Genomic DNA, 12,926 nt, shown 5'->3' on the forward strand with positions numbered 1-12,926 from the left:
GTCAGGGGCGCTCAGGTCCCTGCCAGACCGCAGCTCCGTATGTCTCCTTTTTTGGTATTTTCACGCAAATTCTTCTGCTAGTTGGGGTTTAGTCCACTTTTGTATCCTTCCCTTCAAGGCTCAGGGGTCCAAGACTATCTTCTATGTCTGTGTTAATCGGTTTCCCTTTTCTTTGTTGAAGAGCATCTGTGCAGTCCTTGTGCCTAGTCCGCCATCATGCCAGCATCTCCAAACATTCCCTTTTTAAGGCACAATTTAAGTATCACCTATTCAGACAAATTCTCTCTGTTTTCTCCAGCTAAAAAAGATCTTTTCTTCCAATAGCTAACTTGAGCATTTCAATTATGCTACTCACATGCTAATGCAGTACATACTATTAAAATTGTTCCTGATCTTGTCTTATCTCTTCTAACCACAGCCTGGAAAGACTGTGTCTTATTCATCATGGACTTTGTATATACAAGAGCAGAAGAGCTTAATTTGTTCAATGAATGAAGAAATCTATAGTTTAAGATAAAGGTTTTAAAAAATGGAAAACCTGATCTAGATCATTTTTAAAACAGCTTTAAATTCTAATTCTATTCCTAAGTATGTGTAAGCTCCTCAAATCAAAATGGAAAAGAGTTATTAATACTAGCTCAAAAAGGTACTACTTCTTTTCCTGGACAAGGGATACTAACCATTGCCAATATAAAAGTGGTATGTTTAAGATCTTCTATATCCTTTTAGTTAATATACAGTATACATACGTTAGGATCCCTGAAAAGTAGTTATCTTTCTCAAAGACTTCAGAGATGGAGCAATACCAAACAAGACAGACTATTTCACAGTTGAAAAAATATTATTATCTACAAATTATTTCACATTTGAATAAAAACTTGCTGCCTTTAATTTCCACCCATGGAGATAAAACATAATTATAAATTTTTTAAAGATAACTGTATCTTTTAAAATGACATGTTAAGTGCGTATCATGACCATATCATCTAATTACTTACAGAAGAAAAATATCCTACCTACAGAAATAAATACCCTATTGTTAGACCTACAGAAAACTAACTTACAAGAAAGTTTTAGAACTTTCTACATAATACTGATACACTCATAAAATTTAATATACAGGGGTTAAGAACAGTATCTTTAATGCATAAAAAACCAAACCCACTGCCATCAAGTCAACTTGACTCATAGTGACCCTCATTGGGTTTTCAAAGCTGTGAATCTTTATGGAAGTAGATTGCCTTATCTACCTCCTGCAGACCAGCTGGTGGGTCTGAACAGCCGTCCTTGGGGTTAGCAGTCAAATGCCTTACCCACTGTGCCACCAGCACTCTCTGAAAAGCTTTATTTGGATTATTTTATTATATATACACAATAGGTAAGTATTAGTAGATGTTCACTCTCATCATATATATATATATAGAGAGAGAGAGAGAGAGATAGGTAGGTAGGTAGGTAGATACACACACACACACACACACACACACACATTTCAAAAACCAAACCCATTGTCATTGACTCGATTTTGACTCATAGTGACCCTACAAGACAGAGTAGGACTGCTCCATAGGGTTTCCAAAGTTCTAAATCTTTATGAAAGCAGACTGCTTCATCTTTCTCCTGGAGCGGCTAGTGGGTTCTAACTGCCAACCTTTAGGTTAGCCACCAAATACTTTAACCACTACACCACCAGAGCTCCTACACATATATATTAGTAGACACATTTTAGAAACATTCAAATGTGAAATGAATCTTCACTCTACTTCTTAGCTTTAAAATAAAATTTGATATTCAACAGTTTGTTAAGAATTTATGTGCTAGTTTTCCTCTCATTTTTTTATGCTTTCCAATTCAAACATGGAAAAAGTATCAGTTTCTTTCTCAACAAGTTAATCAGTGTACAGTTATAACTTAAGTTTTACAAAAAAATTTCATTATGTATCTTGAAAATGTTAGGAGTTAGGCTGTGGACTCCATGGGTTATGAGAACTGAAACAAATGTCTTATTGTCGAGTGCTTGAGAGGTTGGAGAATGTGAGCAGCAATAGGTGAATTATACATGCGGAAAATAATATGAGAAGACATTCAGGTACCCACTCTCCTTTTCCTAGAGACCACCAAATCCAATCCACTAAAATATCACCCTACTGTTAAGTAAATAGCAAGAATAGTACAGTCTTAATTGGCCAAGGGATACTCAAAGATCCACTGCTTAAAATTTTCTCTAACATTCCATCAAATAAAAATTCACTTAGTTAATAAATGCTATTAGAAGTGTGCAGTGTAGTAAATTACTTTGTGTGGCTTTTCTATCCATAAGTCTTTGTAAACTCCAAGGTGGGATTTGCTATGAGCAACTGAGGAGCTCCTGATTGCTAAAGGTGTCCACCTGGAGTATTTCTGTTGCGAGTGGCACAAAACAATGTTCTGGGAGGTGCCCACTCTCTCTCAGGTGCTTAGAGTTCTGATGCTGTAATTGGCTAGTTTGACCACCCTGCGGGCTCTAAAGGAGATCTCCTGGAGGCAGAATTCTTTCTGAGTGCTGGTTGAGGAAGACGTGCTGCTGAAAGAGACCCGGGCTCCTGAGACATGCGTTGCTGGGAAAAGAGACGCAAGAGACACTCATTGCTGAGTGAGACACCGAGGGAACAGCACTGCTGGGAAAGATACTGTGAGAGACTCTTGGCTGGGGGACGGTGGGCTGGGAGAGAGATTGAGCGTTCTTCCTGATTTTGAGTTGTAGCCTGGTGCTTCCCTAATAAACCCTGTAATCTGTGAGTTCTGTGTGGCCACTGCAGCGAATTATCGAACCCAGGAGAGAGGTGGTGGGTGCTTTGGGAGGAACGGTTGGTGAAAGGGCTGGAGGGAGGCAGCATGTCTGGCCTTGCAGTAATAGGCCTTGGGTTACTGCTGGTAATCCTGTCTTCCTCTTGTGGGATTAGAGGAGGTCAGAATATGTGGTCTCCTTGTCGTTTTTGCAAAGTGGTAAGTAATTAACATCTGGATAGTAAGCCCAGTAAGATTTATACTTTCTATAGACATGAAAAATTTATTTACAGAGGCCATACGTATCAGCAACATAGGGTAATAAATATATTAGCTAGAATTCAACACTGCCATGTAATATTTAAATTTTGTTGGGCAAATTATTTCATTTGTGTGAATCTCAGTATCTCTGACCAATGTCATAGGATGGTTGTAATGATTAAAAGTGAGAACAGACATTTCCATTTTTACCTCAGAAGGATAACTATCATCTATAAAGTTGAGAAAAATGAGGTGGGGAGTACTGGAGGAGTGAAGGAGTGTAGCTGGAAGTAAGAATGCAATAGCAGAGGACCAAAAGAAGACAAAAGGCCCAATGAGAACCCTACATGTTTAGAGGATAGCAAAGCAGCAGTTCTAAGAAAAAATCAGAGTAAGTGAAAAAGATAAAGTTTCCTGGTTATGAGTAAGTGGCACCTTGTATGTAAACAACAAAGTACAAAACACATGCATGTTTAATACTAAAACCTGAATGTGTGTAACAGTGGGATTTAACGACAAATCCTAGAATGGGTTTAGACCCTTATTAGACCAGGCAATATTCTACAGTCTTTTGTTAAAAATGAAGTTTTCTCAAACTGTTTGTTAGTCTAATAACACAATCACATATTTGGGAATAGCCGATTATGTCAAAAGCTTATCAAAAACAGGCTAGCACCCTAAAAAATGAATTTTGTTGTTAACATCCTCAGCTCAGGATAATTAGAAGTTAATTTTGTGGTATTTCAATGACTGAAGTAACTTTTATTTATCCAAATGGTTCTCACTTTTAGATTTGACAATGTTAAATTCAAAAGCCACACCAGAACTTTGGCCGGATGCTTTAACGAGTACAAATAAAATCAAAGTCAAATTCATCTCTGATATGTTTAAATTTTAGATGCTTAATGCCAGGATTTTATTATTGCTTTATGAAGCTGTTCATTCAGGAATTACACTGGAATCTAGAAACAACAGTCCATTTAACCAAGAATTCCATGTAAGGCAGTTCTACTCTAAAATTAATTTAGGACAGTTAATTTCTTTAAAAGATATCTCACTTTTGTAGTAATACAGGAAGCCTCTTCCATGTGGCAATAAGTCATGATTATACTATCTTTAAGTCTTAAAATCATTAGAAAGAACAAGGATTGAGAAAATGATAGATTTTATGTTAATCTGTGACAGATTCCTTCTATATCTTCTTTTATCATCTACTGTACCTAGTCTGTCTACAGGACCCCCACACTTCCTTCTATAGTAGTGATAATCTTCTAAAACAATGTTTTTATTGTCTGTATTCCTAGAGACCTATAAAAACTGCTTAATTCCACCAAATTAAACACAAATTAGTATGGAACTCAAAGCCTTCCAAAATTGGTACCATCTTCTAATTTACTATCCTCATTACTATAGGCTAGCCCACCTATGATCATATGAGACTAAACATGCCATGATGCTTTCTTTATCTTCTACTAATAATTCAATAAAGTTCCTACATTTAAAACTGAGGCTGTTCCTGAAGGTTTAGGTCAAATTCACTTAACATACTGAGTCCTTCTCACATGCCAAGGACAGTTCAAGATTCTTGAATCACAACAATAAGACATAGTTTTTGCCCTGAAAATGCTCCAGGTCTGGTGTGAAGCCTTTCCTAACACCTCTGTTGAAAGCAGACTCCCTTTCTAAGTCATTAAAACTCTAAGTGCTTAGCACTTATTTGGTAATAATGACATTAAAAAATATATATAGTCTCTACTGTCAAAATCAGAAATTCAAACTTTTTAGGGGCAGAAACGAGGTCTATTTTTCTTTTTACGATTACTACATTTTATAGGATAGTTGCTCAAATTATTTTATTGATTGAAATACTGGAGTGAAAAATTAAGAATGTACATATTCTGTATCATAATGAAATTATCTTATCCAACAGAAAAAGTACATATAATGGATTTAAAGATCAGAATATGGCTGTCAGCCTGAAGTTAATAAAAGTAGAGCAACAAAGAGAATAGAAAGGCTTCTCAAACAGCAAAGAGACAGGACTGAAGAGAAAAAAGTATTAATTAAAAACAGAATCTGTAATTTTTTCCCTTCATCTCCAAAAGAAGGGGAGGGGAGAAATTATAGTTATTATAAATAGCTGCAGTATACATTATTTCTCAAAAACAATCTAAGGACACATACGTTTGTGGGGACTCTAAAAAAGCAAAGACACCAACCTCATTAATTCCTCCACTTTATCATCTACATCTAGATCCTCTTCTGAGGCTTCAAAACTGTATGACCTCTGACCCATGCTGTTTGCATGATATCGTGTTGGTGACATCTTTCCATTGGAAGTAGATAATCGCTCATTATTCTCCCTTCCATTCTGATTGGTAGTGCAAGGCTGTGGGGAGGTATCATAACTGTTGCTGGGTGATGGGGACATTGCCGAATGCTGGGTCTGTGTGGAAGCTGTAGCTGTAGAGGAAGATGCTGGAACATTGCTGGTACTATTCCCATATGAACCTCCTCCGTAGCTGGATCTTCTTCCAAACTTGTCACTATGTTCTTGATCAAGACGTTCCAAAGTTTCCAAGGCATGCAGAATTTCATGTTTAGTCATTCCAGTACGCCGAAGGCGCTGAAGTAGATCTATCTGCTCTATGGTAAATCTGGGTTCATCTGTATAGTGAGACATGGTTTCCAGCAAACTAAAGAAAAAAAAACATGACAGAAAAAAAAATTCCCTTTACTTTTTATTTACAATAATCTACCAAAGAACATGTAATTATAAAGAATGTTCAGCAGAAGACACAATATTTCTACATATAAAGCTACATCAACTTCCTAATTGAAAATAATAAAGCATGTCACATGGTAGACTATCTTTGCATTGGCAAATGGATTGGTACAAATATTGAGTTTATTAGCAGATGGACATTGTTGTTGTTATGTGCCATGGAGTCAGTTCTGACTCACAGCAACCATATGTACAAAGAACGAAACACTACCTAGTCCTGTGCCATCTTCATAATCACTGCTGTGTTTGAGTCCACTGCTGCAACCACTGTGTCAATCCATCTAACTGCGTCTTACTTTTTTTGTTGACGCTAGAGATAACATAAAACTCAATTTCATATGACATATCACTCACATTTTCCTCAATTTTGGTAAGTATCTCAACCAAAATTTCATTTTAGAAGTAACAGCAAAAACAACAGATTAGGTATATATAGCACATTAAGTCCAGGCTATGTGAGAACTCACAGGTGTTTTTTCCATCAGAAATTCATTATTCTACATTATAGTAGTAAAGAAATATTGCTGAAGAAATAGCTGGTATCACCTTCCCTTAACAAACAACTCAGTAAAACCTGAACTAGACACTGTAATTTCAGCTGATGAAAACAAATGATACGCTAAACTAAGCCCAAGCAAACACTAAACAGAGGTACATATGAAATACCATTTCATCTGGTGATGAAATTGGCTCCAATTCACAGCAACTTTAGTACAAACACTGTCTGCATTTTATCTACTACTTAGCTACTTAATCTCTGTAATACTTCTCTCTTAATAGTTAGCCCAAGAAGTGTATCTTGCATGGTTGTAGCCAAATTGCACTATTTGTTTGTCTTAGGAAATTTCTTCTACAACATGTTTTTTTGTAACTAGCAAAAGATACTACAGAAGATCAGAAAAGTATCTTTTTAGCGTGAGAAACAATATTAAGAGACCTTTTGAATATAAAAACTCAGCACTCAAAACCTTTTCTTACAGAACCTTTCATATTTAAGATTTCTTTTTAAGTGGTAATCTGCTTTTATAATTGTAGTATCAAACTTGGGAGCTCTGGTGGCTTCGTGCCTAAGGCATCTGACTGCTAACCAGAAGCCTGGCAGTTCAAACCCACCAGCCACTCCTTGGAAGGAAGACCAGGCAATCTACTTCCATAGTAACACTGCCTCAGAAACCCAACAAGGGGATTGCTATGAGTTGGGACCGACACGACAGCAGTGAGTTTGTTTTTTTAGTTTGGAGTATCAAACATGGTATGTGGTATGCAGCAGACACTTAACACTGTTTGCTGATTGAAATGAATGCTGAAGAATATTGTCATCTTTACTATTCTGGACTAATTCCCTTTTACTGCTAAAGATTTCACTTCTAGTCAGAGTAAGAGTCCCAATAATTTAATTTCATCTACTCTGTACAGCAACCTTCTGTGGTGGATATTATTATTCATGGTATTGTATATGGATTGACTGCTTAAGAAACTGAGGCTCAGAGTAGTCTTACACTTCTCAGAAAGTCTGAGGAAGAAGAAGAAAAATGAGTTAAGCGTAGACCTTACTGATTCTAAAAGCATGTATCGTTCTGCTTTCCAATATATGGTAGGAGTTCTTACAATTATGTAATTTGAGATACAGGCTATTTCATGCTTTTAGGTCTCTAATTAGAGTCAACTAGATAAAACCACTGTAATTACTGATGGACCAGAGGTTCTAGTAATAGATTTTTACATTTCAAATCTTGCCCCCAACCATAATTTATATTTATGTAATTGTAATGAGTGTGAACAGTATTTGAGCTTTATTTTTTCCCAAATGGACAGCTAATTGTCCAAAATAATTTATTGTATAATGGATCTCCTGCCCTCTGATCTGTAATGCCACCTTGATCATCTACAACATCTCCACACAAATCTAGATTACTTTTGGATTCTCTATTGTATTCCATTGATTCTTTTTTCTTTGAAATCCTTTAAAAAAAAAAAAGGCAAGGGGTAACATGTAAATAAATGAAATTAAGTATACACAGAAATATAATTAGCAAACATTTCTTAATATATTAAGAATTAATTTAATTAACTTTTACCAGTGGTATAAAACAGAAAAATAGTTGTAAAAAAGAGATCTCAAGGGGCTTTGAAAAACTCTTACATGCTAGATCCAACAATTGTATTGCTTAAGAATTAAATATTCTTTGCTAAAATACCAATTAACAGAGAAAAAGCACATGATGGATGAAAAATTTAGTGCCTAAAGCATCTGACTGCTAACCAGAAGCCTGGGGGTTCAAACCCACCAGCCACTCCTCCGAAGAAAGATTGGGCAATTGACTTCCATAGAGATACTGCTTCAGAAACCCAAGGATGGGTCGCTATGAGTCGAAACTGACTTGACAGCAGTGAGTTTGTTTGTTTTTTTTTTTTTTGAAGGGCTACAATGACACTTCTAATTTTTCTGATTAAAACAAGAAAAAAAAATTACAGAATGTTTCTGGACTGCTCTCCAATACTTATAAGGTAAATTATTTTTTGCTGAAAATAAATCAACAGGAAAGTGCCAAACGTTCAATCTGGATTCAGAAGAGGATGTGGAATGAGGAATATCACTGTTGATGTCAGATGGCTCTTGACTGAAAGCAGAGAATACCAGAAAGATGTTTATCTGTATTTCATTGAGTTGTAAAGGCATTCAACTGTGTGGATCATAACAAATTACGGTAACATTGTGAAAACTGGGTGACGTTGTGAAAACTGGGAATTTATTGTGCTCATAAGGAGCCTGGACAAGGACGAGGAGGCAACCATTCAAACAGAAAAAAGGATATGATACTGTGCTGGTTTGGTTCTCTGTTGTTCTTGTTGTTATTGTTTGCTGTCGAGTCGGCCCCAACTCATAGCGACCCCTCCTTGGGTTTCCAAGGCAGTTATCACTACGGAAGTAGAATTGCCCAACCTTCCTTCCCAGGAGTGGCTGGTGGGTTTGAACCGCCAGCCTTCTGGTGAGCAGTCAAGTGCCTTAGGCACTATGGTACCAGAGCTCCTCTTGTTGTTGTTTGCCGTCAAGTCCGCCCCGACTCATAGCGACCCCTCCTTGGGTTTCCGAGGCAGTATCACTACGGAAGTAGGATTGCCCAACCTTCCTTCCGAGGAGTGGCTGGTGGATTTGAACCACCAGCCTCTGGTTAGCAGTCAAGTGCCTTAGGCACTATGCTACCAGAGCTCCTCTAGTGCTGCTTTAATAGAAAATACCACAAACGCATGACTTTAACAAACAGGAATTCATTCTCTTACAATTTAGGAGGCTAGAAGTCTGAGTTCAAAATGACAGCTCTAGGGGCTGGGTAAAGGCCCCTCGACCTTGGACTTCAGCTCTGCTTCTTGTTCCCAGCCAAATGGAGTTGGAGGTATCTCTTAACTCAGGCAGCTGCTGGCTGCTGACGCTGATGAACCCAAGGTCAACAAGTAAAATGGCACAGTCCCAAGATAATTAGACAACATGGCAGGCCACTAGTTCAAGTCCAGAAACAGTCTCAAGATCAGCAAGCAACATGGAAGACTGCTAAATGAAGACACAGCTCCATGCAGGGTCCAAGCATGACAAAAAGCTCAGGGACCTTTCTCAAAGCTTCTTCATATATTGGAAGCAGACCACATCCCTAAGGCAGCTACTCAGCTGCTCACAGTTGATTCCACCATGGAGTTGATTATAAGTCTCATCGTGGGGAATAACTATATCCGGCTGCCCATTCACTCAAAACCAGGCTCACCCAGTCAAGTTGACACATAACCTTAACTACCACATGTGCAGTTTAAAATCAGCAAAGTTATGTGTTAGGCTTGTATCCTTTCACCATATTTGTTCAGTATGCATGCTGAGCAAATAATCTGAGAGGCTGGATTATTGAAGAAGAACCAAAAAACCAAACTTGCTGCCATCAAGTCGATTCCAACTCATTGTGACCCCTTTGGGTTTCCGAGGTGGTAAATCTTTATGGAAACAGACTGCCCAAGTCTTCCTTCCACAGAGTGGCTGGTGGGTTTAAACTTCCAGCCTTCTGGTTAGCAAAATGCCTTAGGCACTAAGCCACCAGAGCTACTTTATGAAGAAGAACATGGCATCAGAATTGGAGAATGCAGATGACACATTAATAACTTGAGAAATGCAGATGAAAACAACCTTTCTTGCTGAAAGTGAAGAGGATTTGAGGTACTTACTGATGAAGATCAAAGACTACATCTTTCAGTACAGATTACAACTCAACATAAAGAAAATAAAAATCTTCACAACTGGACAAATGAACACCATCATGATAAACACAGAAGATAATGAAATTGTCAAGGATTTCATTTTCTTGGATCCATAATCAATGCTGATGGATGCAGCAGTCAAGAAACCAAATGATGTATTGCATTGGGCAAATGTGCTGCAAAAGACTTCTTTAAAGTGTTCAAAAGCAAAGATTTCACTTTGAGGAGTAAGGTATGCCTGAGTCAAACCACAGCATTTTCAACTACATCACACACATGTGAAACCTGGAGAATAAATAAGAAGACTTAAGAAGAATTAAAGAATTTGAATTAAAGCATTGGTGAATATTATTATATTAGTATATAATATATATTAATATAATATATATAATATACCGTGGACTACCAGAAGAAAGAACAAATCTGTCTTGGAAGATGTACAGCCAGAATGCTCCTTAGAATAAGCAAGATGCCCAGACTCCATAACACATACTCTGGACATGTTAACAGGTGGCCTGTCCCTGGAGGACACCAGCCTTGGTCAAGTAGAGGGTCAGTGAAAAGGAGGAAAATCCTCAAGATGGACTGACACAGTGGCTGCCAACAATGGGTTCCAACACAGCAATGATTGTGAGGATGCAGGACAAGACAGTGTTTTTCTCTGTTGTACACAGAGTTGCTATGATTCAGAACTAACTCAATGGCTCCAAACAACAATAATTTTTATGATAAAAACAGGAAAGAAAACTAGAGAAAGTTTCTGGGGTGTTCTGGAATTACTTATAAAGTAAATTATTCTCTTCAGGTATACAAGAGTTTTTGAAAAATTGACTCTCCAGTAAAACAGTTAAAGTTATGCTGTGTCCTATTACTATGACACAATTGGCTATTCTGAAAAAGTATTATATAGGTGCCTAGAGGGACTATTATGGTATTTTATTCTTCAAGGCCTTATAAAAAATACTGCCCTTTTATATAATTACTATTAAAAAGACTGACACAATGGTGGTACACTATGGATGTGCACTCATGGCAACAAAATTAAGTATCCATACACCCTAAATAATCACATTTTAGTTTTACTTTAAGGAGGATATCAAGATGCAGTAAAAGATACTTTATAGTACTGAGCAAAATTCAGAGATAGAGCATGTGGTAGTTATGTTTGTGTGTCCACTTGACTGGGCCTGGTTGAGTGGCTGGGCAGCTGGTGACAGTTATTCTGCATAATGAGACTGGTAGTCAACTCCATGGTGGGATCTACCACAAGCAGCTGAGTAGCTGCCTTTGGGATGTGGTCTGCTTCCTGGATATAAGGAGAAGCTTTGAGACTGGTCTCTAGCCTATGGCACATTTGGACCTTCCATGTAGCCATGTAGTTGCTCAGCAGCCTGCTATGCTATGCTGACCTTGGAACTCACAACAGACAAATTAATGGCCTGCCCTGTGGTTTGGTAACATCGGGACTGTGCCTTTTTACTTGTCAACCTTGAGTTTGTCCACCTCAGTGGCCAGCAGCTTGCTGAGTGAAGAAAAGCTTCTAGCTCCAGTGGGCTGGGAGCAGGAGACAGAACTGGACCCCAAGGTTGAGGGGCTTTCACCCAGCCCCTAGAGCGTGGCACTTTGAACTTGGACTTAAAGCCTCCAAATTGTAAGAATGAACTCCTGTTTGCTAAGGCCATCCCATTTGTGGTATATATTCTTGTCAGAGCAGCACTAGGTAACCAGAACAGAGCAATACTAAACTTTTTAACAAGACACAGGGGTTTTCAATGATTTATATTTAACATCCAAAATGAACACAGATCTTATTTTGGATTTTCTCACCATGACATTTATAATTTAAGCCAGTTTTTTTTTTTAAATCCATTTATAACTTAAGTAGCTTTTCATCAAGGAAAACTAAGTAATAAATTAGTTGAGGCAAAAAATAAAAATACAAAACTTTATAATAAAGAATATCATGATTATTAGTATCTGTGGGACATCAAACTTGATTTGACCTTTTGTCTCTGGTTTCTGAAAACAGCCTGAGCCATCAAGAGAGTTTTGTTTTACAAAACAGCTAGGCAAGAAACATATACAGGTCAGTTAGGAGTACCCAACTCATCACCTTAGCAACAGGCCTAAGAAAATGAGGAGGCATTACTGCTCCATACTCTCTAAGATCTGATGTTTGTCCATGTAGCATGTCATGTGGGCCTAAGGGTATAAAAATGGCTGGACAAGGGACACTGGGGTCCCTCAGCTGTGATGTTAGTGGGCAGAACCAGGAGCAGAAGCTTTCAATCCATCTAATTAAGCCTACCAAGGCTGGAGGTTAATGGGAGAAGGTAAGCTCCCTTTTGTATCCTTTGTCTGTGATGCTAGGTGTTGGCATGCATGAAGAGTTCCTCTACCTTTACTGGGACAATTTCCATAAGACTGGGGGGACACCAGCTTGCCATTTAACTGCCATTTTGAGCCCTTTGTCTACAGTGACTAGTGCAGTTGTACATCTCTGTCCAGACAACTTTTGAGCCATGGAGTGCTATTTGCCTGTTGTATGCCATCTGCTTCTTTTTATAAGTAATAATGGCTATTGTCCATGTACTGACATCAGAAGCATCTAGTGTGTCCAGGTGCTGATCAGAAGGATGTGATATCCACAGAAAAATCAAGTTTGGTACTTGGGCCCCTTTTCTTAATAGCCTACTGTCTATTTAGAAATCTGAGATGACTTGTGTTTTTGTTATTGTTAGTTTGTTTTTGCAAGAGTAGATTAAGCAAATAAAGATGTAATATTTTTTCTAGGTATGATTCCACAATGGCTAATAAAGGGGGGAGGGCAGGGTATTTGCTGGAAAGTAACCAGACTCTTACCCATCCAAACAAA

At 37.9% G+C, this 12,926-nt stretch overlaps 1 protein-coding gene across 1 annotated transcript in view; it reads right to left on the reverse strand.

Annotated features, from left to right (window-relative positions):
• Positions 1-12,235, reverse strand: part of HMBOX1 (homeobox containing 1) — a 162,712-nt gene extending 150,477 nt beyond the window's left edge. Inside the window, exons 1-2 of the mRNA XM_042780670.1 lie at positions 12,201-12,235; positions 5,247-5,723 (exon numbers count right to left, since the gene is read on the reverse strand). Coding sequence (XP_042636604.1) covers positions 5,247-5,723; positions 12,201-12,235 — 512 coding nt within the window. The remainder of the gene's footprint in view (positions 1-5,246; positions 5,724-12,200) is intronic.
• Between the last annotated feature and the right edge of the window lie 691 nt (positions 12,236-12,926).

Source organism: Orycteropus afer, unplaced genomic scaffold (genome assembly GCF_000298275.1).
Source record: "Orycteropus afer afer isolate SDZICR_OR568_19922 unplaced genomic scaffold, OryAfe1.0 scaffold00053, whole genome shotgun sequence".
Taxonomy (NCBI): Eukaryota; Metazoa; Chordata; class Mammalia; order Tubulidentata; family Orycteropodidae; genus Orycteropus; species Orycteropus afer.